The 26,696-nt window shown below is 43.2% G+C and overlaps 1 protein-coding gene across 1 annotated transcript in view; it reads right to left on the bottom strand.

The window, feature by feature from the left end:
- Nucleotides 1–752: 752 nt before the first annotated feature.
- LOC134969044 (mucin-2-like) overlaps nt 753–26,696 on the bottom strand; it is a 695,488-nt gene continuing 669,544 nt past the window's right edge. Inside the window, exon 51 of the mRNA XM_063944753.1 lies at nt 753–2,236. Within this exon, the coding sequence (XP_063800823.1) occupies nt 2,068–2,236 (169 nt within the window). The 3' untranslated portion in view covers nt 753–2,067. The remainder of the gene's footprint in view (nt 2,237–26,696) is intronic.

Below are 26,696 nucleotides of genomic sequence, written 5' to 3'. Positions count from 1 at the left end.
GGCTGGAGCTATCCACCAATCAAAGTGTTAACAGCCACTCGTTGTATGAAAGCATTTGGAGAGCTGGCACTGGACTTCAGGAGGGACATGTTACGATTTTTTTTTAAATTGGTCCCCATAAACAGGTGTATAGGCGCTCCAGTCCACTGCTTTGCCCAGGGCCTACAATGCTCTAAGATGGCCTGCATCATTATTTGTTCAAGGAATGGCACCACTACAATTTTCTATATATGTAATTAGGTCTGTAAGGCTAATATTTAATAGGACTGTAAGCCCTAGTAGCCAGAAGGTAAGCTCTAGTAGCCAGTGCTATATATTCTACGTAGTCAACTCTTGCATTTAAGTTTTGATATTTGTAATTGTGACAGATCTGCTTTAAATCTGTGTTATTTGCCAAATCCTAAAAATGTATACCACTTTAACATTTAAGCAACCTGTCCTGCCTTCACTATTCTGGTGGAGTCCTGGGCAACAAATGCCAGATTTTTGTTATATACCTACAGTATGCTCTGGTTTATTCTATGTATCTGGTTGAAATATTCTTGCCGCTCTGCTATAGGGTAAAAGGAGAAGGAAGCTAGAGATATACCAAGGGTAAGAACTGGAGCAAGATTTGACTGCTGCTGATGAACGACAAGCAGTTAACATTTGGCCTGTGGTAATAAAATTAATAATACAAAAACTAATACATTTATTTGAAGTACCATTCATACAAGTAAAACTCTGGTTCTACTTTGGTAGCAGTCAGTTTTATTAAGCAGTTTAAAAGCAACATTGGAATGAATACATACGGCATTTATTGCAAATATTACAAGTCAACTGAACCATGAATGTATCGCACAAGCAATTTAGTTAACTGATTTGTGCTATTTTTATATATATATATATATATATATATATATATATATACTGTATAAAGTATTTTCAAGCTTAATATAGCAACTGATTTACTAAGTACTTCTATTGAAAATAATATCAAGATAATTAAGACAGAGTTTGCTCTTACTTCATCCTTTTATTTCTGTTTCTGTTTACAATTTTTGGATATTTGGATATTTTTCCAAGATAACTTTCCATTCATATTGATAATATTAGTACTAGTACTATCAAATACAAGCACATCAAGTAAATCTCTTTTGCAGTATAAAGCATCTACTGAACCTAACTGACATGTAAATCATTTCTTTGTCTGCTAGAAACTAATGTGCCATATTTTTAGTATATGTTAGATTCAAGATATCATATTGGGGCCTAACAGTTAATGTTGATATGAGATACAGGTTGAGTATCCCTTATCCAAAACGCTTGGGACCAAAAAAGTCCGTATTTCGGAATATTCCGTATTTCGGAATATTTGGATATGGGATACTCAACCTGTACTAACCTATGTAAGCATATTTGGAAGGGTCTTCATAAAATAGTACTGTACTATTATTTACTGTATGCTTTTGCACAAAATAGTCTCAGCAAAAATACAGATATAGCCAAGCTCAGCTTTGCAAGCAAGTGTCTTATCCGCAGCAAAGCAGGCACAACTAGTATGGTTGTGACTACGATGCACGCGCATGGTCACAGGAATGAATAGGTGGCATACCTTGGCGTACTAAGGTGCACCCATGGCTCGGCACAACACGTGTGCCCATTCTGCCGTGCCACGGGCAAGATAAGCATGGCTACATCTGTAGTCGATGTTTCCGATATATCATTATTTAACAATGTTTAGGGAGAAGCAGAAAACAAATATTTATCTCAGGCACTGACTGACCCATACATTAGGGCCCAGGCCTAAATCTAATTTATAGCAAACTTTATGAATTGTATTTAAATTTTGATAGAAATGGCTGAGAGAGAGGGAAAAGGGAGAGAAGAAAGGACAGAAGGAGGTAGAGAGGGAGAGGGAGGAACATTTCTTTTATTAAACACAATCAGCAGACGGGGTATTTTTGACAATTTCAGGTTCGCGTGGTGTTGATATTACAAATACAGTACATTAACCATACAGCTTCAGAAACATACAGACAGTAGGATTATTAATTGACGAATTTGGTGATTTATACAGAGACAGAATTAAGTACATTGCTGGTGGAGACAGCCACAGCCATCAATGTATTCATATACATACGGAAGAAGTTTTCCATTTTTACAATGAAGAATCACTGTTTTCTTATGTACTTTCACCGGTTCACAGCACATACATTCTGTATTCAGTATATAGCGTGCTGGTAATGGAGCGACCCTAATGGGAGGAAAGTCAATCATTTAATAAACACATTTTTCCACCTTAAATATTACTATATGTTATTTCAACACAGCATATTTAAATGCTATACTATACAATGAAAAGGGAGGCAATCATGTGACTGCCTGTCGGGATCCCGGCGGTCACAATGCCGACGCCGGAATCCCGACAGGTGGTGAAATGCCACTGCCAGAATACCGGCTACACAAGCTATTCTCCCTCTATGGGTGTCCATGATGCAGTGCGGCGAGCGCAGTGAGCCCGCAAGGGGCTTTCTAGCGTTCGCCCCGCTGCCGGCATACTGGCGGCCACTGGCGGTATTATGAACGCCAGTAAATAGTGTGTATTCCAATGAAAATGTATATCCACTTTTAAAGTCACCAACACTTCGGTAAATGCTTGTACACACAAGCGCAGACAAATAGCAGTAGAAGAAATCATAGACAAAACCTTGGACTTTGTTTTGCATGTGTTACCCTGTGCATTAACATGCAACACAATGTACTATATGCTTAGGGCAGGATTCAGAGGTGAATGCTCCAGCTAGTGACTTTTGTAATAAGACGCCTCCTGTCGACGTCTGTGTTCTACTGCTGCTGCATCCAAGGCATTGTATCATCTGCGTGAACATCAGCCATCAGAGTAACCATCAGGTTACTCTGATGGCTGGTGTTTTCACACTGCCACTGCCAGTGAAGCTGTGATAGAAGATGTAGACACTGGCCTCAAGAATGGGACTGACAGGCCACTGTGGTCCAAAATACTCACTATCAACATCTATCCACAACCCCAAATGGCCGAAGCATGACGTTGTCCCAGACACTGATCTGCACATGTGCAGTGCTGGTCCTTTGCATGCGCAGATCAATAACCATTGGGTTGGTTTGTGTACATCTCTAAATAAGGCCGTTAGTTCTATAATATTAATATTTCTGAACTCTGCAGTTATAAGAAAATGATAGAATTTTGCATTCTGAAAGCTTATAAAAATGCTGTAATATGTATAATTAAAAAAATATACATATTACAGTACTGTATGTGAACTGCGGTGATTACAGTTTGCATGGGGGTAAAATTCACATAGGATAAGCGCTTCTATAAAACATATCATTAATGCAAGAAACAAGAAATATATACAGATGTAGCCATGCTTATTCAGGCTGCAATGCGGCCGCATCATGCCATACTAATCATGATAAACGTGCCCACGAATGGGCACATGCATGCATACACACACCCACCCATAAACTTTACATAATGTGATCGCCGGGTGCAAATAATTGCACCATGGCACGACAAGTCGCACCCACAACGCGTGTACACATGCGGATGCCTTGCAGGTTAAATGAGCGTGGCTACATCTGTAGCTAAAATGATCTAAGTGAAATAAATCATGCAGTATAAACCAAGTGATAAATCAATACTAATAATAGTTACAGTATATCATAAATACCCCCATATAAACTTAAGTGGATGTAATTGAATAGATGTGTGTGAAAAATATGTAAGATGTCAACCTTGCAAATAATATCAGAACAATAAGCATCAAACATCCATCATAATACAGTGATTGTCTTTGACGGTTGAAATTTTAAAGCAGCAATGGTAGCTTTAACCCTCCTATAATCCAGCCCTACCTGGATCAATCTCTTAAAGACTGTTTCACTGCAATTTCTAACTACCACATTTAATATGGACGTGTGATACTATTGAGGTTTGGGGTTACAGTATTTATGAAACTTCCTAATAAAATTGTATTATGCCAGATCCATTCCCTTCTTTGTTTTTTTTAAGGGGCAGATTCAGTTCAGTGTCAGCTACTGTTGGTTTTTCCAGCTATTACAAGAGCTGTATGTCAGCTAGTTCAGATAATCACTTTATTATGATATTTGGTTGATGTCTATGTGCTACGAGCAGAGCCTGCCTTCTGCTTCTATGTTTAATTGAATCTGCCCCTTAATGTGCTTGTCCACAAGACTTTCTGGGAAGGGTTAGTGAAAAATCTTGCAAAAGAAAAACTGTTTGGTAATACAGATCTGCTAATACCTAATTATCTACCGTACATCTGTGGGACATCATTTCATCAATGAAATTAATATTAAGGGCACAGTGGGAAGATCACCATTTAAGAGCACCATTTAATACAATCACTTTAATATGAAGAACAGAATGGAGTATATGTAATAGGGTTTGAGTTTGCTGGAGGTGCGGGATGCCGGATGTTTTTTTAAAGCGGAAAATCATTTACAAGATATGGTTTTGCCTTGTAAATGATTGCCGCTTTAAAAAACTTCCAGCCCTATTAAAAATGCTCCAATGCATTTTATAAGCATGATGTGGATTAAACACCTAGGGCCTGATAGTTTTGCTGCAGATGCATCTGTGCATCTTTAGATGCACCATCAGAAACTTGCAGCAGCCTCTGAGTATGGTGCGCAATGGGAGTGGCTGGACGTCTTTAGATGCAGCTGCTGTCAGCAACATTCCCATGACTTCCTAGTCACCCCCCTGTAACCTCCTAGGATGCGGCCACTTTAATCCACACTCCCTGTGCCCAAGTGTGTTCTGCATCTCCATATGGTAATAATCGTTCAGGGACCTGTAGAAAGCTTAGAGCAGCTGAAATGACCGTTGGGCACCTGCAGGGACTGCCTGATCTGTATGTGCAATCTTCAATAAAATTAGAGATGAGCAGGTTCGGTTTTACTCGGATTTACCCGAATCTCCTTATTGGCTATCGGACGTCATGTGTTTTGGTTAGCCAATAAGAAAAATCCAGAAAATAAGAAATGGTGATAATTCTGGCGTAAAGAACCGAGTAAATCTGAACCCGCTCATCTCTAATAAAAATGTCCTCAAGCTATTAAATGTGAGTGCTGGTTCTAAACTATATTTTGTTTTGATGAGGTGAGTGTTTCTATAACTGATATCTGGACCCTATTGTAAAATTGTAGGCTGATAAAAGTTAGGCTATCATGCATGTTTCCACAAGGACATAATAGCAACTGTGGAATGCATGCATGTAAAGGTACAACATAATATGCAGAGTGTGCCCATATCTGTGATGTGCATGAGTGTGCATCAGCAAAGGGAAAGAAGAGAATGGAGAATGAAGAGAGTAGAATGAGGTGGAAGGGACATGGGGGGGGGGGTCATTCAAACCTGATCGTAGATGTGCGTAAAAAACACACATCTACAATCAAATTCTTTGGCATGCAGGGGGACACCCAGCATAGGGCAAGTCCGCCCTGCATGCCAGGTCCTGCACTCCCCGCAGACATGCAAAAGCATTGCATGGTGGCAATGCTTTTGCATGTTTCCAGTAGCCCTCCGCCTACGCAGCCTAGCTGCGAAGGCAGATGGCTACCCGCCATGTTTTTGGTCGCAGCCGCCGTGACCTGCCCCAGCAATGGTCCTGACATGCCTTTGTTGTCCAGACAGTGCCCCTTAAATAGAGCATTGACGCCCACAAAATGCTGCGTCCCCACCCCATTCCCACACCTTCCAGGTCTTAAACTGTGTTCTGCAGAGAATGCAGTTAAGGACCTTGCATATGCGCTTACCAGCATACGCACTTTCTCAGATGTGCAAAAATCACTTCATAGCGATTTTCACAGGGGTCTGAATTAGGCCAATGGATAGGAAGGGGTGGAGCAACGGCAATGCCCTGGTAGATGTGTTTTTCAATTATATATGTACAGTGTTTGCAATAACATGCTATAGTGCATATTTTACCCTATTTTGAGGACTGGGGACTCACATTTCCAAAATGGATGGTTCCTCAGGACGCGCTCCACTACAGCCAATCAGCTGCCAAAATAATTGATTGATGCTTTCTGGCTGGCTGCAGACTATAAAAACAGGAGGTGAAGCCTTGCCCGCCTACTTTGTCTTTGGTTCCTCTCCTCGTCAGTGTGAAGGACTGGCGCTGGGGACACCGTGATCCAGTCTGTGTCTCTAGTGTGGGTGCAGGATTTGGTGAGTTTGTGTGACAGTCAGCAGGGAGGCTGAGTGTTCCTGTTGCGTGTGTGTGTGGGGGGGTTGAGCTGAGTGTTCCTGCGGTGAAGGTTTTTTTTTCAGTGTTCCGCTGTGTTTGGGTGGGGTCTGTGTGCTATGTGTTCTCGTGGCTTGTCCAGATGCTAAGTGGTCGGGGAAGGGATGGGCTGTGTGCTAACTGTTCCCGTGGCACGAGGGGGGGCAGATGCTTAGTTGTGGCGGTGGTGGGGTGGCTTGATGCTCACTGTTCCCACAGTGGTGGTGGGGGAGAGGGTCCGATTGCTCAGTGTTTCCGTGACATGGCTGCTTATCAAATGGATGGAGGGATTTAAAGTAAACTGTTTTAAGAGTAGAGCTTAAAATACAGTAGTATTACAGCATATAAACAGCCCATTAAATTAAAATACACAGGTTTAAAGAGCCATTTAAATGAAAATACACAGGTTTATATAGCAAAACATTGCGCTCAAAAAAAAAGATAAGCTGCTTTTCGGAGCACAACTATACTCTTTCTTGTGACTGTCCACCAAATTTGGCCGCTATGTTTTAAAATGGCCCTTTAATAGCAATGCTGCAACTACTGTATTTTAAGCACCTGTCGTAAAAAATTGTATTTACCTTCATTCTGATGGGACCCAGAAAAGGTCAGAAAGGACCCCAGTTTTTGTCATGGGTCCTTGGGGCCCACTCTTTTTTTGGCTCGACACAATCATTGATTGATAATATATATATTTATATATATATATATATATATATATATATACTTGCAATTCAGTCGGCACTCAATGGGTTAAACAATCACAACTAGCCTCCGTGCAGCGTTAGAGATGTCAGATGCAGTACTCCAAAAAGATAACGGCACTGGACGCAATGAATGCAGGAATGAAGTGTATTGTAAAAAAAGCGCACTATAAGCGCACTCTTACAGACTTTCATATATATATATATATATGAAAGTCTGTAAGAGTGCGCTTATAGGACTCACTTTTTAAAGCAGTCTTAATGATTTAAATTGAGAGAGGCTGAATATTGATTATACATACCTTTACATTTTTTTAAATACATAGTAAATCTAGTGACACTTTTATAAACACATAGTACAATTAATTAAAATAAAATGATTAACACAGTAATAATACAGTTCTGAACAATTGAATCAATTTACAAAACTCCACTTCTGGATGAGAATAATTCACATTTCATACAAGTGCAATAATTCATAGTGCTTTTATCACTTAGTAGATTCTGAACATAGTTATCCTAAGCATTTCGTCTCCTGGGAGACTTATTCAGGGGTTAAACTTAAAAGTAAGCAAATATTTCATATTAGATACTTAGTTAAAATGAAATAAATGTCATTAAAAAATACAACATTGCAATCATACAAAAGAGTGTCACGGGAATGTCAATAAAACATTTTTAAAATATAAATTTTTCCAAAATATATATATATTTTTTTTTACAAAGCACAACGTCAATTAATTACAGGTATTATATTTATTATAGACCTAGATGGCTATTGGTTGGTGTAATATATGGATTCCATACCTCTATGTTTTCATTTGAAATGAATATCCATTGTATCCCACAACTGGTGTCTATGCACTTTTGACTGATAGTTTTCCTCGAATGCCTCACTGTTATAGCCGTAGATAATGGGCTTCAAACGTAATTAACATATGGAAATCAATTGATGGCTATTGCAAAAAAACGAATGCAGTTTTTTTGTTTCCCCCCCCCCTCATGTCTGGGAAAAATGGATCGTTACATACCTTCAGTACTTGGTAAGCAACAAGTATCAAATAACTGATACGTAATAGGACATGAAGGATTTCGAGAAATTCTGGGTCTTCACAATGGCGTTGGAACGCATATCCAGAAGCATCAAATGCGTTTACCGTGTGTGGAATGCATTTGGAACGCATATCAGAAATTCCGGTAATATCGATTGGCGCCACTATATCTAAACCCCTTAACACAGAAGCAAAGATTGCAGCACTTCGGTGACAATAGAGGGGTACAATACCGGTGAGTGCCATTGGGCACTGCTAGGTGAATGCAGGCTTATTTATTAATTAATTACACAAGGCCCCACTGCATTATGGGTTTTTTTACCCATCAAACAAAGCAGGTCTTCTGGGGCATTATTGGGCGCTTTATAAATTATATGTTTATTCCCCTAAAGAAATAAGTTTACACACAAATATAGCTAGCTCAGGTAACACTGTACAAAGTTCTTATGAATAGGTTAAATAACTAACCCTGTTAAAGGGTAGAAATAGAGGTTACCAGTATGTATATTCCACACTAGGGGGAAGTGATGTCACTATGCAGGTGGTATTTAAACCCCAGGGACCAGGGACACAACTCTCACTCAAATTCATGCTGGATTGTAGCCACACACATTGCATTGCTGAGATAGGTAAGCAGGATGCCTGTTTAGCACTAACTCCAACTATATGTTTGTGATGCATGTATTTGTATAGAGATTGTCTTGTCTTGAAATTAACTTTAAACTAATGGTATACCATTAACTGGATAATATACTGATATATGTACCAACCTAGTACTGCATAGAGTCTACCTTAATTTAGATGTATATTATAACTACATATGTACGAATGTGTATACAATTAGATATTTAAGTATTTGTGCTGCCGCCTAACATGTAGGTATACATATATGCTCATGCAGACATCCAATAGTCTATTGTTTACCATCAAGTTCTTTGAGGAAAAAGAATATACGTTCTGCCTTGTAAATATTTTTTAAAAGATTTTGGAAAAATTTAAAGTTTTAAAATGTTTTATGGACATTCCTGTGACACTTTTTGTATTACAATGTTGTATTTTTTAATTACATATATTTCATTTTAACTAAGCATCTAATATGAAATATTTGTTTACTTTTAAGTTTAACTCCTGAAGAAGTCTCCCAGGAGACTAAATGCGTAGGGTAACTGTGTTTGGAATCTACTTGGTGATAACACCATTTTGAGTTCTTGCACTTTTATAGAGGGTGAATTATCCACATTCAGAAGTGGAATTTTGTGAATTGATTCAATTGTACAGTATAGTATTAGTACTGTGTTAATCATTTTATTGTAATAAATTGTACTATGTTTTAAGAGTGTCAACAGATTTATTATGTATTTTAAAATGTAAAGGTACTATAAACACATTCAGCCTCTCAATTTAAATACACTGCTTCAAAAAATAAAGGGAACACTAAAATAACACATCCTAGATCTGAATGAATTAAATATTCTTATTAAATACTTTGTTCTTTACATAGTTGAATGTGCTGACAACAAAATCACACAAAAATTATCAATGGAAATCAAATTTATTAACCCATGGAGGTCTGGATTTGGAGTCACACTCAAAATTAAAGTGGAAAAACACACTACAGGCTGATCCAACTTTGATGTAATGTCCTTAAAACAAGTCAAAATGAGGCTCAGTAGTGTGTGTGGCCTCCACGTGCCTGTATGACCTCCCTACAACGCACACAAGTGGCTCAGGTAGTGCAGCTCATCCAGGATGGCACATCAATGCGAGCTGTGGCAAGAAGGTTTGCTGTGTCTGTCAGCGTAGTGTCCAGAGCATGGAGGCGCTACCAGGAGACAGGCCAGTACATCAGGAGACATGGAGGAGGCCGTAGGAGGGCAACAACCCAGTAGCAGGACCGCTACCTCCGCCTTTGTGCAAGGATGAATAGGAGGAGCACTGCCAGAGCCCTGCAAAATGACCTCCAGCAAGCCACAAATGTGCATGTGTCTACTCAAACGATCAGAAACAGACTCCATGAGGGTGGTATGAGGGCCCGACGTCCACAGGTGGGGGTTATGCTTACAGCCCAACACCGCGCAGGACGTTTGGCATTTGCCAGAGAACACAAAGATTGGCAAATTCGCCACTGGCACCCTGTGCTCTTCACAGATGAAAGCAGGTTCTCACTGAGCACATGTGACAGACGTGACAGAGTCTGGAGATGCCAAGGAGAACGTTCTGCTTCCTGCAACATCCTCCAGCATGACCGGTTTGGCAGTGGGTCAGTATTGGTGTGGGGTGGCATTTCTTTGGGGGGCCGCACAGCCCTCCATGTGCTCGCCAGAGGTAGCCTGACTGCCATTAGGTACCGAGATGAGATCCTTCGACCCCTTGTGAGACCATATGCTGGTGCGGTTGGCCCTGGGTTCCTCCTAATGCAAGACAATGCTAGACCTCATGTGGCTGGAGTGTGTCAGCAGTTCCTGCAAGACGAAGGCATTGATGCTATGGACTGGCCCGCCCGTTCTCCAGACCTGAATACAACTGAGCACATCTGGGACATCATGTCTCGCTCCATCCACCAACGCCATGTTGCACCACAGACTGTCCAGGAGTTGGCGGATGCTTTAGTCCAGGTCTGGGAGGAGATCCCTCAGGAGACCATCCGCCACCTCATCAGGAGCATGCCCAGGCGTTGTAGGGATGTCATACAGGCACTGGAGGCCACACACACTACTGAGCCTCATTTTGACTTGTTTTAAGGACATTACATCAAAGTTGGATCAGACTGTAGTGTGTTTTTCCATTTTAATTTTGATTGTGACTCCAAATCCAGACCTCCAAGGGTTAATAAATTTGATTTCCATCGATAATTTTTGTGTGATTTTGTTGTCAGCACATTCAACTATGTAAAGAACAAAGTATTTAATAAGAATATTTCATTCATTCAGATCTAGGATGTGTTATTTTAGTGTTCCCTTTATTTTTTTGAGCAGGGTAATTAAGACAACTTTAAAAAGTGAGTCCTATAAGCGCACTCCTACAGACTTGTATACACATTCCTACTTTTAGTCCTTCTAACAAGAGACTCTGTGTAAGTATCAAGGAGCAGTAGCACATCCACACCTGTCCTAACATAATGTGTGCATGGAGCTCTACCGTGGCCCGTGGCATGGTGTAATGTGTGTATGGGGCTGTACCTGGCGTAATAAGTATACAGATGTACCCCTGCTCATCTATCTCTTTAATAGGATTAATTGAGCCAGTGCTGTTGTGCTGTTGGAGTTAATCCCCTGCTGTAATGACTTAATTTCCTGCTGTATTGTTCTCTATGTATTGTATTGCAGCTGAGAACAATAGATGAAAGGCTTATGCTAATAAACCTTGGTGCACTTAGGAACAACAGAGAAGGCTAGATGAGCGAGGCTCCATCTGTATTTGGCTGTACCTGGCGTAATGTGTGTAAGGGGCTGTACCTGGCGTAATGTGCGTATGGGTCTGTACCCTTTTCCGGAATAAAGGCTCGCGCATTATTACACCCTTCACTTTTCCATACCCCAACTTCAAAATTTCCACCACTGAATAACGAGGTGGTTCTTGGCATTGAAAAACTTTACATTTTCAGTAGTGCACAACGCCAAGGCAAAACACTGTATTGGGTGTTTTGTTTGGGGGCTGCTGTTCTTCCACCCCACAGGTTGAAACATAGGAGATGGGGGTTATGTGATAGAAGCACTGGTAAAGTGATAAATGGGAGATATGTTTGTTCAAGGTTTCTGACCTATGTATTTTAAAACCCTGGAAGATGTTTGTTGTTGCTCTGCTGAGAGCTTTTGTGCTTTTGGCAAAAGCCAGATAAGTGATCCAGGGGTGTGGATGTGAGAGAAAAGGGGCGGCTCCATTCATGAGGCCCATTTTGGGTCTTTAGGCCATCAGCCTAAGAGCAGGCTAACTACCTGGTGAAACGGGCAGCAGGCATGTGATGAGACATTTTGATTCACTGACTGTAAGTACTGTGCACATGCCTGTGTTAGTGGTATGGGCATTAGAGAGAGGGAATCTACTGTATTATGTTAAGTTTGTGCCCAGATGGGATTAGATTTATTTTTATGTTTTGCTTTTTGTAATGCACAATAAAACTAGCCACAGCTAGATTGCATGAAAACCCTGAATTGAAGTGCTGTTTTCCTGGCTGCTGTGTGTTTTGAGGTGCCCATCTGCCATAGGAAAGGGCACCCTTATCCTGCTCTCCTCACAATTGGTGAAGAATGTGAGCAACACACTGAAAAATGCAGTCATAGGAAAAGTTTACATTTCAAATTTAAATTGACAGATACCAATCTGTTGTCTTGGACATCAATTTATATACTGTGAAATCCATTGTAGTGGAGTCGGCCACGGAAGCCAGATCCTGCTTCAACCTACACCCAAAGATAGCATGGAAGACATTGTTAAGTCATTGCTACAGGCTACATCAGATCAGCAGGAAACTGAAAACAATAGCAAGTTTTTATCAATGAACTTCACGAGCAACAGCACCAAGACGGCAAGGCCTTAAGAGAGGTGGTACAGCATCTAGAAGACTGGTCTGAAGATGTTTCCACTGATGTTCCAACTAACACTCACTCCATATGGGCCAGTCACTTTCTGAAAAAGATGACCCAGAGTAATGATGTTAAAGTGTATCTTACCACTTTTGAAAGAACGACTGAGCGAGAGAGTGGGCAAGTCTTGTGGCATCCTTCCTGTCTGCAATAGCCGCAAAATAGCCTATTTTGACTTGTGCCTGACTGATGCCAAATACTATTATAAATGATAACAAGAAATCTGAACTTGATTGGGGGTCACAGTATTTCTTTGTGCCCAGTGAGTTCAACGCTGGGAATACCAAACGGAAACACCTCCCCTCTCTCAACTGCATGACCGCACCCATCTTACCACAAAGTGGCTAGATCCAGAGTCTCTAAGAGGACCAGAGATTGTATAAAGGGTAATTATGGATCGATATCTATAATACATACCTACAATCATGTGCAAGTGGATGACCCAAGTGAACTCTAAAACAGCAGACTGGTTGAAATGGTGGAGAGGTATGTGATGACTGAAAAACTGAAAGCGTACCCCACTGAGCCTAGTCTGGCAACAGTGATTTCCATTGAGACTGTTCCAGTGAAGAAGGGTGCTGGGCGGTGGAATGAATCTAAGACTGTGAACTTCAAAGGAGGCCACCAGTGCCAAGATGGTTCCTACCCTGTTAAAGACTTCATAAGAATACAAGCTAATGTTTTCAATGTGGAGGTTTGTGACATATTGCCGCTAATTGTTTGCTTACTTCTGAACCTATCCAATGGGATACTGCCTATGTCAATCACAGAGTGTCTTTCTTTGCTCAGCTTGCCTGCACAGTAGGCTGACAGGCTGAGACACATAAGCAAATATGTATAGTCACTATATAAGGCAACCAGGTGGAGGCTCTGTTAGATTCTAGTCATCTGGTTACTCTTATGAAAGCCAAATTGGTGAACTCCTTAAATCATAAAGAGAAAACTGTTAGTGTGACTTGTATATATGGGGATAATCAGTATTATGTTACTACGGTAGTGAACATAGAAACGCAGTGTGGTTCTGCTGTAGTCTCTGTAGGTTTGGTTCCTGGCTTGATGTATAATGCGATATTGAGGTGAGACTTTGCCCATGTCTGGAAGATGTGGGAAAACCAATTTGTTATAGCAGAGAATAACCAAACCTATTTAAGATTGTTACTGATACAGTGGCAGTGGGAGTGTCTTCGAGTCTGAAATGTGCTCTTTTAAGCAAGATTGGGGAGCAAGAGAATGAGGGCAACAATAGTGGGGCATAGAATGATATTCCTCCTACTGAAATAGAAAATGCTGTTGAACCAGTTGTTGCCTGATATTGAAGTCAGAAAAACGATCTTTGCCTTATAGCAGTTAAATGATGGTAACCCTGTAGACCCCAATAGTCGGTTGTCATACCCTCACATGGCAGTACATCAGGATTTTTTGTATGAAGTGCCAAGAAAGGGGAAGATATTGTGGAACAATTGGTAGCCCCCAAGGCATAAAGAAGAATGGTTTTAGAATGACCTAGCTCATGGTCACATAACTGCAGGTCACCTAGGAGTAGAAAAAAAACACTGAGAAAATTTTATAGAAGGTTTTTCTGGCCAGAGGCATAAAGAGGTATCTGAATATTGTGTGTCATGCCCTGGATATCAGTATCATGTTCCAAGGCCACATTTTAAAAGTCTGCTTGTCCCATTACCCATTAATAAGGTTCCATTTGAAAGAATAGCTATGTAATTGTTTGGACCTCTAATAAAATCAACCTGGTGCCATCAATGTAGTTTGGTGATAATGAATAATGCTATCAGATACCCGGAAGTGATACCATTGCACAATGCATCAAAAATGACATTTGCTAGAGAACTACGGTAGTACATGTCTTTAGCAGGTTGGGAATACCTAAGGAAATGCTGACTGACCAGGGTACACCATTTACATCAAAATCATGAAAGAATGATGCTGCCTTTTTAAAATTATGGTTACAGGTAAGAACCTTTGTGTATCACCCACAGACTGATGCCAAAGAGACATGGGAGGAGCAATCCAGTTCATATAAAACTGCTATTGAGGATGATTCCCAGATGCAGGAAAGGATTGCTGCAGTGTTGTCAATCGTGAAAGAGGAACAGACTCAACAGGCACAGCAGCAAATGTACAATCACAATGCCCAGTTATGCATCTCTGCTCATTGGGACTGAGTGCTTGTTGTGGTTCCCACAGTAGAAAGTAAACTTTTGGCTAAGTGGCAATGACTCTTTGAAATCCAGAAAAACTAGGGGAGATTAATTATAAAGTGTACTAGCCTGGGAAAAGAAAGCCAGAACAAATCTACCATGTAAATCTTATAAAATCTTTGAAGAACAGAACAGATATGTCAGCCATCCCAATCCCTCCAGTAGACCCAGTATCTTTGATTCCTGAAGTAACAATAGCTAAAACCATCTCAACTGTTCAACAGCAGAAGGCTAAATCATTTCTAATAAGGAAAAGAGTTTTGTTTTCAGACATACAGGGTAAAAAACAGTCATTAAAACATGACATAATCACTGACCCATGGGTTAAGGTTAACCTAAAGTCCTATAGAATACCAGAAGCCCAAAGGGAGTCAGTGTCCAAAGAAATATAAAAATAAAAATGGAGTTAGCTGTAATTGTAGAGTCACATAGAGAGTGGTCAAGTCCCATTGTGCTTATTCTGAAGCTGGATGGGAGTTTGTGCTTCTGAAGTGATTTCCGTAAATTGAATAATGTGTTAAAATAAGATTTTACTTACCGATAAATCTATTTCTCGGAGTCCGTAGTGGATGCTGGGGTTCCTGAAAGGACCATGGGGAACAGCGGCTCCGCAGGAGACAGGGCACAAAAAGTAAAGCTCTTCCGATCAGGTGGTGTGCACTGGCTCCTCCCCCCATGACCCCCCCCCAGACTCCAGCCAGGTACCGTGCCCGGACGAGCGTACACAATAAGGGAGGATTTTGAATCCCGGGTAAGACTCATACCAGCCACACCAATCACACCGTACAACTTGTGATCTAAACCCAGTTAACAGTATGATAACAGCGGAGCCTCTGAAAGATGGCTTCCTTTAACAATAACCCGAATTAGTTAACAATAACTATGTACAACTTATGCAGATAATCCGCACTTGGGATGGGCGCCCAGCATCCACTACGGACTCCGAGAAATAGATTTATCGGTAAGTAAAATCTTATTTTCTCTATCGTCCTAGTGGATGCTGGGGTTCCTGAAAGGACCATGGGGATTATACCAAAGCTCCCAAACGGGCGGGAGAGTGCGGATGACTCTGCAGCACCGAATGAGAGAACTCCAGGTCCTCCTTAGCCAGAGTATCAAATTTGTAAAATTTTACAAACGTGTTCTCCCCTGACCACGTAGCTGCTCGGCAAAGTTGTAATGCCGAGACCCCTCGGGCAGCCGCCCAAGATGAGCCCACCTTCCTTGTGGAGTGGGCCTTTACAGATTTAGGCTGTGGCAAGCCTGCCACAGAATGTGCAAGTTGGATTGTGCTACAGATCCAACGAGCAATCGTCTGCTTAGACGCAGGAGCACCCATCTTGTTGGGTGCATACAATATAAACAACGAGTCAGATTTTCTGACTCCAGCTGTCCTTGCAATATATATTTTTAATGCTCTGACAACGTCCAGTAACTTGGAGTCCTCCAAGTCACTTGTAGCCGCAGGCACTACAATAGGCTGGTTCAGATGAAATGCTGACACCACCTTAGGGAGAAAATGCGGACGAGTCCGCAGTTCTGCCCTGTCCGAATGGAAAATCAGATATGGGCTTTTGTAAGATAAAGCTGCCAATTCTGACACTCTCCTGGCAGAAGCCAGGGCTAGAAGCATGGTCACTTTCCATGTGAGATATTTCAAATCCACCTTTTTTAGTGGTTCGAACCAATGAGATTTTAGGAAGTCCAAAACCACATTTAGATCCCACGGTGCCACTGGAGGCACCACAGGAGGCTGTATATGCAGCACTCCCTTAACAAAGGTCTGGACTTCAGGGACTGAAGCCAATTCTTTTTGAAAGAAAATCGACAGGGCCGAAATTTGAACCTTAATAGATCCCAATTTGAGACCCATTGACAATCCTGATTGCAGGAAATGTAGGAATCGACCCAGTTGAAATTCCTCCGTCGGAGCACTCCGATCTTCGCACCACGCAACATATTTTCGCCAAATTCGGTGATAATGTTGCACGGTTACTTCCTTCCTTGCTTTAATCAAAGTAGGAATGACTTCTTCCGGCATGCCTCTTTCCTTTAGGATCCGGCGTTCAACCGCCATGCCGTCAAACGCAGCCGCGGTAAGTCTTGAAACAGACAGGGACCCTGCTGAAGCAAGTCCCTCCTTAGAGGTAGAGGCCACGGATCTTCCGTGATCATCTCTTGAAGTTCCGGGTACCAAGTCCTCCTTGGCCAATCCGGAACCACTAGTATCGTTCTTACGCCTCTTTGCCGTATAATTCTCAATACTTTTGGTATGAGAGGCAGAGGAGGAAACACATACACCGACTGGTACACCCAAGGCGTTACCAGCGCGTCCACAGCTATTGCCTGCGGATCTCTTGACCTGGCGCAATACCTGTCCAGTTTTTTGTTGAGGCGAGACGCCATCATGTCCACCATTGGTCTTTCCCAACGGGTTACCAGCATGTGGAAGACTTCTGGATGAAGTCCCCACTCTCCCGGGTGAAGATCGTGTCTGCTGAGGAAGTCTGCTTCCCAGTTGTCCACTCCCGGGATGAACACTGCTGACAGTGCTATCACATGATTCTCTGCCCAGCGAAGAATCCTTGCAGCTTCTGCCATTGCCCTCCTGCTTCTTGTGCCGCCCTGTCTGTTCACATGGGCGACTGCCGTGATGTTGTCCGACTGGATCAATACCGGTTTTCCCTGAAGCAGAGGTTCTGCCTGGTTTAGAGCATTGTATATTGCTCTTAGTTCCAGAATGTTTATGTGAAGAGACGTTTCCAGGCTCGTCCATACTCCCTGGAAGTTTCTTCCTTGTGTGACTGCTCCCCAGCCTCTCAGGCTGGCGTCCGTGGTCACCAGGATCCAATCCTGTATGCCGAATCTGCGGCCCTCCAATAGATGAGCACTCTGCAACCACCACAGAAGAGACACCCTTGTCCTTGGAGACAGGGTTATCCGTAGGTGCATCTGAAGATGCGACCCTGACCATTTGTCCAACAGATCCCTTTGGAAAATTCTTGCGTGGAATCTGCCGAATGGAATCGCTTCGTAAGAAGCCACCATTTTTCCCAGGACTCTTGTGCATTGATGTACAGACACCTTTCCTGGTTTTAGGAGGTTCCTGACAAGCTCGGATAACTCCTTGGCTTTTTCCTCCGGGAGAAAAACCTTTTTCTGAACCGTGTCCAGAATCATCCCTAGGAACAGCAGACGAGTTGTCGGCATTAACTGGGATTTTGGAATATTCAGAATCCACCCGTGCTGTTTTAGCACTTCTTGAGACAGTGCTAATCCCATCTCTAGCTGTTCTCTGGACCTCGCCCTTATTAGGAGATCGTCCAAGTATGGGATAATTAATACGCCTTTTCTTCGAAGAAGAATCATCATCTCGGCCATTACCTTTGTAAAGATCCGAGGTGCCGTGGACAATCCGAACGGCAGCGTCTGAAACTGATAGTGACAGTTTTGTACAACGAACCTGAGGTACCCCTGGTGTGAGGGGTAAATTGGAACGTGGAGATACGCATCCTTGATGTCCAAGGATACCATAAAGTCCCCCTCTTCCAGGTTCGCTATCACTGCTCTGAGTGACTCCATTTTGAACTTGAACTTCTTTATGTACAGGTTCAAGGACTTCAGATTTAGAATAGGCCTTACCGAGCCATCCGGCTTCGGTACCACAAAAAGAGTGGAATAATACCCCTTCCCTTGTTGCAGAAGAGGTACCTTGACTATCACCTGCTGAGAGTACAGCTTGTGAATGGCTTCCAACACCGTCTCCCTTTCGGAGGGGGACGTTGGTAAAGCAGACCTCAGGAAACGGCGAGGTGGATCTGTCTCTAATTCCAACCTGTATCCCTGAGATATTATCTGCAGGATCCAGGGATCTACTTGCGAGTGAGCCCACTGCGCGCTGTAATTTTTGAGACGACCGCCCACCGTCCCCGAGTCCGCTTGAGAAGCCCCAGCGTCATGCTGAGGCTTTTGTAGAAGCCGGGGAGGGCTTCTGATCCTGGGAAGGAGCTGCGTGTTGCTGTCTCTTCCCTCGACCTTTGCCTCGTGGCAAATATGAATAGCCCTTTGCTCTCTTATTTTTAAAGGAACGAAAGGGCTGCGGTTGAAAAGTCGGTGCCTTTTTCTGTTGGGGAGTGACTTGAGGTAGAAAGGTGGATTTCCCGGCTGTAGCCGTGGCCACCAAATCTGATAGACCGACTCCAAATAACTCCTCCCCCTTATACGGCAAAACTTCCATATGCCGTTTTGAATCCGCATCGCCTGTCCACTGTCGCGTCCATAAAGCTCTTCTGGCCGAAATGGACATAGCACTTACCCGTGATGCCAGTGTGCATATATCCCTCTGTGCATCACGCATATAAAGAAATGCATCCTTTATTTGTTCTAACGACAGTAAAATATTGTCCCTGTCCAGGGTATCAATATTTTCAATCAGGGATTCTGACCAAACTACCCCCGCACTGCCCATCCAGGCAGTTGCTACAGCTGGTCGTAGTATAACACCTGCATGTGTGTATATACTTTTTTGGATATTTTCCATCCTCCTATCTGATGGATCTTTAAGTGCGGCCGTCTCAGGAGAGGGTAACGCCACTTGTTTAGATAAGCGTGTTAGCGCCTTGTCCACCCTAGGAGGTGTTTCCCAGCGCTCCCTAACCTCTGGCGGGAAAGGGTATAATGCCAATAATTTCTTTGAAATTATCAGCTTTTTATCAGGGGCAACCCACGCTTCATTACACACGTCATTTAGTTCTTCTGATTCAGGAAAAACTATAGGTAGTTTTTTCATACCCCACATAATACCCTGTTTAGTGGTACCTGTAGTATCAGCTAAATGTAACGCCTCCTTCATTGCCAAAATCATATAACGTGTGGCCCTACTGGAAAATACGGTTGATTCGTCACCGTCACCACTGGAGTCATCGCCTGTGTCTGGGTCTGTGTCGACCGACTGAGGCAAAGGGCGTTTCACAGCCCCTGACGGTGTTTGAGTCGCCTGGACAGGCACTAATTGATTGTCCGGCCGTCTCATGTCGTCAAACGACTGCTTTAGCGTGTTGACACTATCCCGTAGTTCCATAAATAAAGGCATCCATTCTGGTGTCGACCCCCTAGGAGGTGACATCCCCATATTTGGCAATTGCTCCGCCTCCACACCAATATCGTCCTCATACATGTCGACACACACGTACCGACACACAGCAGACACACAGGGAATGCTCCTAATGAAGACAGGACCCACTAGCCCTTTGGGGAGACAGAGGGAGAGTTTGCCAGCACACACCAAAAGCGCTATATATATATCAGGGATAGCCTTATAATAAGTGCTCCCCTATAGCTGCTTTGTTATATAAAAATATCGCCATAAATTTGCCCCCCCTCTCTGTTTTACCCTGTTTCTGTAGTGCAGTGCAGGGGAGAGACCTGGGAGCCGTCCTGACCAGCGGAGCTGTGAGAGGAAATGGCGCCGTGTGCTGAGGAGATAGGCCCCGCCCCTTTTCCGGCGGGCTCGTCTCCCGCTATTTTGAGAAATCAGGCAGGGGTTAAATATCTCCATATAGCCTCTAGGGCTATATGTGAGGTATTTTTAGCCTTTATAGGTACTCATTTTGCCTCCCAGGGCGCCCCCCTCCCAGCGCCCTGCACCCTCAGTGACTGCCGTGTGAAGTGTGCTGAGAGGAAAATGGCGCACAGCTGCAGTGCTGTGCGCTACCTTTAGAAGACTGCAGGAGTCTTCAGCCGCCGATTCTGGACCTCTTCTGTCTTCAGCATCTGCAAGGGGGCCGGCGGCGCGGCTCCGGTGACCATCCAGGCTGTACCTGTGATCGTCCCTCTGGAGCTTGATGTCCAGTAGCCAAGAAGCCAATCCATCCTGCACGCAGGTGAGTTGACTCCTTCTCCCCTCAGTCCCTCGCTGCAGTGATCCTGTTGCCAGCAGGAATCACTGTAACATAAAAAACCTAGCTAAACTTTCTCTAAGCAGCTCTTTAGGAGAGCCACCTAGATTGCACCCTTCTCGGCCGGGCACAAAAATCTAACTGGGGGGGGGTCATGGGGGGAGGAGCCAGTGCACACCACCTGATCGGAAGAGCTTTACTTTTTGTGCCCTGTCTCCTGCGGAGCCGCTGTTCCCCATGGTCCTTTCAGGAACCCCAGCATCCACTAGGACGATAGAGAAAGTTCAATGCTTACCCCATGGTTTCCCAAACTGTGCGCCGCGGCTCCCTGGGGAGCCGCAGCGCTGTCACAGGGGTGCCGCCGCCGCAGCCTGAAGTTAGCCGTTGACAGGGAGGATGGAAGGGGAGACTGTGTGCTGCAGGAGCGGAGGGCGGGCAGTGAGTAGTCCGCTGGGGGGGGGGGGTGCGGGCGGCTGTCCAGTATGTAGTTAGCCAGAGGGGGAGGGGGGAGTGCAGCAACAAGTAAGTAATCAGCGTGGGGGCGGGGCACGGGCGGCTGGAGCGTCCGTCTATTAAGTAATCAGCGAGGGAAGGGGGAGCGCGGGCGGCTGGAGCACCCGTCTAGTAAGCAATGTGTAATCAGCTGGCGCCGTGGGGGGGATGGAGGAGGAGGAGAGAGGAAAGTGTGGGATGTCTGCGGCTAGGTACAGCCGAAGTCAGCCAGTTGATCGGCTGCAGGGGGGGATGTTGTGCTCTCAGGTGCAGGGGAAGGGGGGAGGATGTTGTGCTCTCAGGTGCAGGGGGGGGAGGATGTTGTGCTCTCAGGTGCAGGGGGGATGTGCTCTCAGGTACAGGGGGGGTAACCGGTGACTGGAGTCACCTGGCAGGTAAGGGGTGGTGTTATGCGGGATGTGCTTGTGTGCAGGGGGAACCTGTGAGTGTAATAATCAGTGGAGAGTGCGGCTGCAAGCAGGCTGGAGTGGCCAAGGAGCTGGCTGAAAAAGTGAGTAATGCGGCATTGGGAAATCTATAGGAGGGGGGTGCCTGCTGTAAGTGACTTAAGGGCCCTACACTATGGCCGTCAAACGACCCAGCGGTGGAGGGGGAGGTGATGGGGGGAGTGAAGTTTCTTCACTCCCCCTGTGACCTGGCTCCATAGCCCTGCATGCTAATATGGACAAGATTGTCCATATTGGCCTGCAGGTATGAACGAGCCGGCACCAACGATGGACAAGCGCCGGGCCGCACATCGTTCATCGGTGGTGCCTACACACTGAAAGATATGAACGAGTTCTCATTCATTAATGAACGAGAACGTTTATATCGTTCAGTAAAATCTTTAAGTGTGTATGTAGGGCCCCTTTACATGACGACAAGCTGGTAAGCAGCTGGGGGGCTGGTCTTGGTGCATGGATGCACAGGAGCCTTTTTAGATTGATTTATTTGACTGCAAAAAAACCTGTTATTTTATACAAAGCCTGGGTTTTATTTTTTTAATGGATGCAGGTGTTCGCTGCGCGGCGATGAGGCTAAAAAAAACGGCATTTCTGCGTATGTGTCGCAATGCGCACGCACGACGTACTAGTACAGCGACCGATGTAGTTTCACACAGGGTCTAGCGATGCATTTCAGTCGCAATGGCTGCCGCAGAGTGATTGACATGAAGTGGGCGTTTCTGGGTGGCAACTGACCGTTTTCAGGGAGTGTTCGGAAAAACGCAGGCGTGCCAGGGAAAATGCAGGCGTGTCTGGGTGAACACAGGGCATGTTTGTGACGTCAAATCCGGAAACTGAATGGTCTGAAGTGATCGCAAGCACTGAGTAGGTTTTGAGCTGCTATAAAACTGCACAAATTATTTTTGTAGCCGTTCTGAGATGAAAGCGTTCGCACTTCTGCAAAGCTAATATACACTCCCATAGGGCGGTGGCTTAGCGTTTGCACGGCAGCAAAAAACTGCTAGCGAGCGACCAACTCGGAATGACCACCATAGGGGAGTATTCATGTACACTACGGAAAATAAATTGATACTTATCACTATACATCGTAATTATTTTGGTGTAAGGGTGCCTTGAAAAAGTCAGGGAGACCCAAAGGGTGCCTTGGACTAAAAAAGTTTGGGAACCACTGGCTTACCCAATGCCTCGGGTGGATGAACTTGTTGAAAGATTAGGAACAGCAAGGTACTTAACTACTCTAGACTTAACCAAAGGTTATTGGCAAGTGCTGTTAATCGAGAATGCCAAAAAAAAAAAGACCAGAACCAGAATAGTTGTTCCAATACAAGATTTTGTCATTTGGGTTACAGGCACCAACCACCTTTCAAAGAATGATGGATAGAATTCTCAGGCCACATAGACAGTAATCATCTATAGTCCTGATTGGCAGCCTCACTTACCCAGAGTACAAGCAGTGTTGGATTCCATCCAGGGGAATAGACAGAACTTTGTGGGCTCCATAACAACATTTTGAAGGGACTCCTGTACCAATGCTTCTAGAGAGACACTTATCTGCAGTAGTTGTTAATTCTATGCCCCATGATAGTGTCATAGTTTATTTTCTGAACCATAGTAGTGCCTTAGTTAATCTTATGCCCCATAGTAGTACCCTAGTTTATTTTTTTAAACATAGTAGTACCCTAGTTTACATCATGTCACATTGTAGGGCTGCCAATACACATTATGCAACACAGTAGCCACAATTTACATCATGGCATACAGTGTCCCCAGTTCATATTAAGTCACCTTAAATTTCCTCCAGTTTATATTATGCCACACTATATTTCCTCCACATCATTCTGTGGCACATTACAGTTCATACTTTAATATCTAACATTATATTGCCCTCGAATTCCTTTTACACCACATCTAAATGAGCAGGTCCACGGGTATCACTAGATAAACAGTATTGTAGGCCTCAGTGCAAAAGGGCCCTATGGACCACCTAATGGTGAAAAATGTATATACACATGTAACTGTGACAGGGAAGGTGGGCCCATCTCATTTCTGGCCCCATAGCAGCTGCCCTCTCTGCACTTATGGTAGCTACACCATTGACAACCAGCCCAAAGTATCTTAGATACACTTTTGGCAGAGGTTTCATAAAGCACCAACTAAATAAAATTGAGGCAATATAAAATTGGACACAACCCCTAAATAAAAAGCAGGTTTAGAGCTTTCTTAGAAATCACTGATATTATAGAAGGTTTAAACATAAACATAGAAACATAGCATTTGACAGCAGATAAGAACCACTTGGCCCATCTAGTCTGCCCCTTTTTTTATCCTTAGGTAATCTCAACCCTTTTTGAACCTTAATTCTTTGTAAGGATATTCATATGGCTATCCCAAGCAAGTGTAAATTGCTCAACAGTCTTAGCCTCTACGACCTCTGATGGGAGGCTATTCCACTTATCACTACCCTTTCTGTGAAGTAATTTCTCCTTAAATTTCCCCTGAACCTGCCTCCCTCCAGTTTCAGTGTATGTCCTCGAGTTCTAATACTTCTCTTCCTTTAAAGAATGTTTCCCTCCTGAACTTTGTTAAAACCCTTGGTATATTTGAAAGTTTCTATCATGTCCCCCCTTTCCCTTCTATCCTCCAAATTATACATGTTAAGATCTTTTAGCCATTCCAGGTAAGTTTTGTGATGTAGGCCATGCACCATTTTAGTTGCCCTTCTTTGTACACTCTCTAATGTATTTATATAATTCTGGAGATATGGTATCCAGAACTGGACACAGTGTTCCAGATGAGGCCGTACCAATGACCTATACAGTGGCATTATTACTTCTTTTTTCCTGGTACTGATACCTCTCCCTATGCAACCAAGCATCTGACTTGCCTTTCTCATTGCTTTGTTGCATTTCTTCCCTGCCTTTAAGATACTTGAAATAGTGACTCCTAAATCCATTTCCTCCTCAGTAGGTTTCCATTATAATACCCTTGATACTATATTTAGCTTTTGGGGTTTTGAGACCCAAGTGCATGATTTTGCATTTTTTTTAGCATTAAAATGTAGTTGCCACATTCTCAAGCCTAGCTAAATCATCAATCATTTGTGTGTCTACCCTGTTGCATATTTTTGTATCATCTGCAAAAAGGCATACTTTCCCTTCAATGCCATTTACAATGTCACCAACAAAGATATTAAAGAGAACTGGTCCAAGTACAGATCCCTGGGGTACTCCATTGGTAACATTTCCCTCCACAGATTGCACTCAATTTACTACAACTGTCTGTTTCCTGTCCTGCAACCAGGTTCTTATCCATTTAACTGTTTTATAATCCACCCCCACACTTTGAAGTTTATTTAGCAGTCTGCGATGAGGGACAGTGTCAAATGCCTTTACTAAAGTCTAGATATGCTACATCTACAGCTCCCCCTTGATCTATTATTTTCATCACAGAGTCAAAAAAGTCAATAAGAATTTTTTGACATGATCTCCCACCAGTAAATCCATGCTGTTTTGGATCCTGTAAGTTGTTTGATTTAAGATATTCCACAACTCTTTCTTTTAATAGTTTTTCCATTACTTTCCCTACTACTGATGTAAGGCTTACTGGCCTGTAATTACTTGCTTCTTCCTTGCTTCCACTTTTGTACAGTGGAACTACATTTACTCTTTTCCAGTCCTCCGGAATTGCACCTGTATTTAGTGACTGGTTAAATAACTCTGTTAATGGTGCCACCAACACATCTTTTAGCTCTTTTAGTATCCTTGGGTGTATCCCATCTGGCCCCATTGATTTATCTTCTTTTCATTTTGAAAGTTCTGTTAGGACCTTCTCCTCTGTAAATGTACTTTCATCTCCTTTATTTTTATAAATGTTCTACAACTTAACTGTGCCCCCCCCCATCTCCTTCTGTAGTAAAAACTGAGCAAAAATAATTATTTAGGTGATCTGCTATTACCTTGTCTCCCTCCACCAAATTCCCACTCTCTGTCTTAAGTCTTATTATGCCTCCATTTGATTTTCTCCTTTCATTTACATACTTGAAAAAAGTTTTGCCCCCTTTATCTACTGACTGGGCCATTTTCTCCTCAGCTTCTGCCTTTACACGTCTGATCACTTTCTTAGCATCCTTCCATCTGTCAAGATACACCTCTTTGTTGTTATTATTTTGAGTCTGTTTGTATTTCCTAAAAGCCATCTTTTTTGCTTATACCCAATTTTGCCACCATTTCAGTCCCACTGACATACCTTACTAAGGGCAAACAGAAAGTTAAGGTTAAATGGAGTCCTGAAGCAGAAAAAGTTTTTCAGGAGTTGAAGGTAGCATCGTGTACCCAACCAGTTCTGATGACGCCTGACTTTCAAAGGGAATTTGGGGTGCAAACTGATGTATCAGATGTAATGATAGGTGTGGTCCTGTTCCAGATCAAAGAGGGTGAAGAACATCCTATTATGTACTTCAGCAGAAAGTTAAATATACATGACAGAAACTATGCCACTAACAAATAAAAGCCTTGGAAATAAAATCAGCATTAGAAACTCTCAGGTACTACTTGCGTTAGCAACATCGCTAGGTCTGATGTGTTGCCCATTAAACCTAGCAATAACGCTAGTGACTGCAGCATATGTAATGAAGGAAGGGACTATATGTTACTAGACCTACATTACCTTGCTCAGTGTGTACCGACGTAACATATTGCCTGGAAACACACCATGTCACTGTGTACCCAGCTTCACCACATAACTGACAAATTTATTTAGCAAAAAATGCTCAGAATTTTTTTTTCTTAATTTAAAAAAAAGTTCACTTTTTTAAAATAATTGATATTTTATAAAAAAAAAATATATATATAGCTAGGGGTGTTTTACACCCACCCCCATCACCGCATGTCCATAGGCCCCCATTGTAAAATTACTTCCCACCCCCCATCAGAAATAGCACCCCCAGTGGCAAAAGATCCACAGCATTATCCACCCCCACCCATCTAGTGGTAATAGATCCTAGTGGCAGAGCCCCCT

Source organism: Pseudophryne corroboree, chromosome 11, assembly GCF_028390025.1.
Source record: "Pseudophryne corroboree isolate aPseCor3 chromosome 11, aPseCor3.hap2, whole genome shotgun sequence".
Taxonomy (NCBI): Eukaryota; Metazoa; Chordata; class Amphibia; order Anura; family Myobatrachidae; genus Pseudophryne; species Pseudophryne corroboree.
Note: the sequence above shows the minus strand (reverse complement) of the source record. Positions and strands in the feature narration are given on the sequence as shown.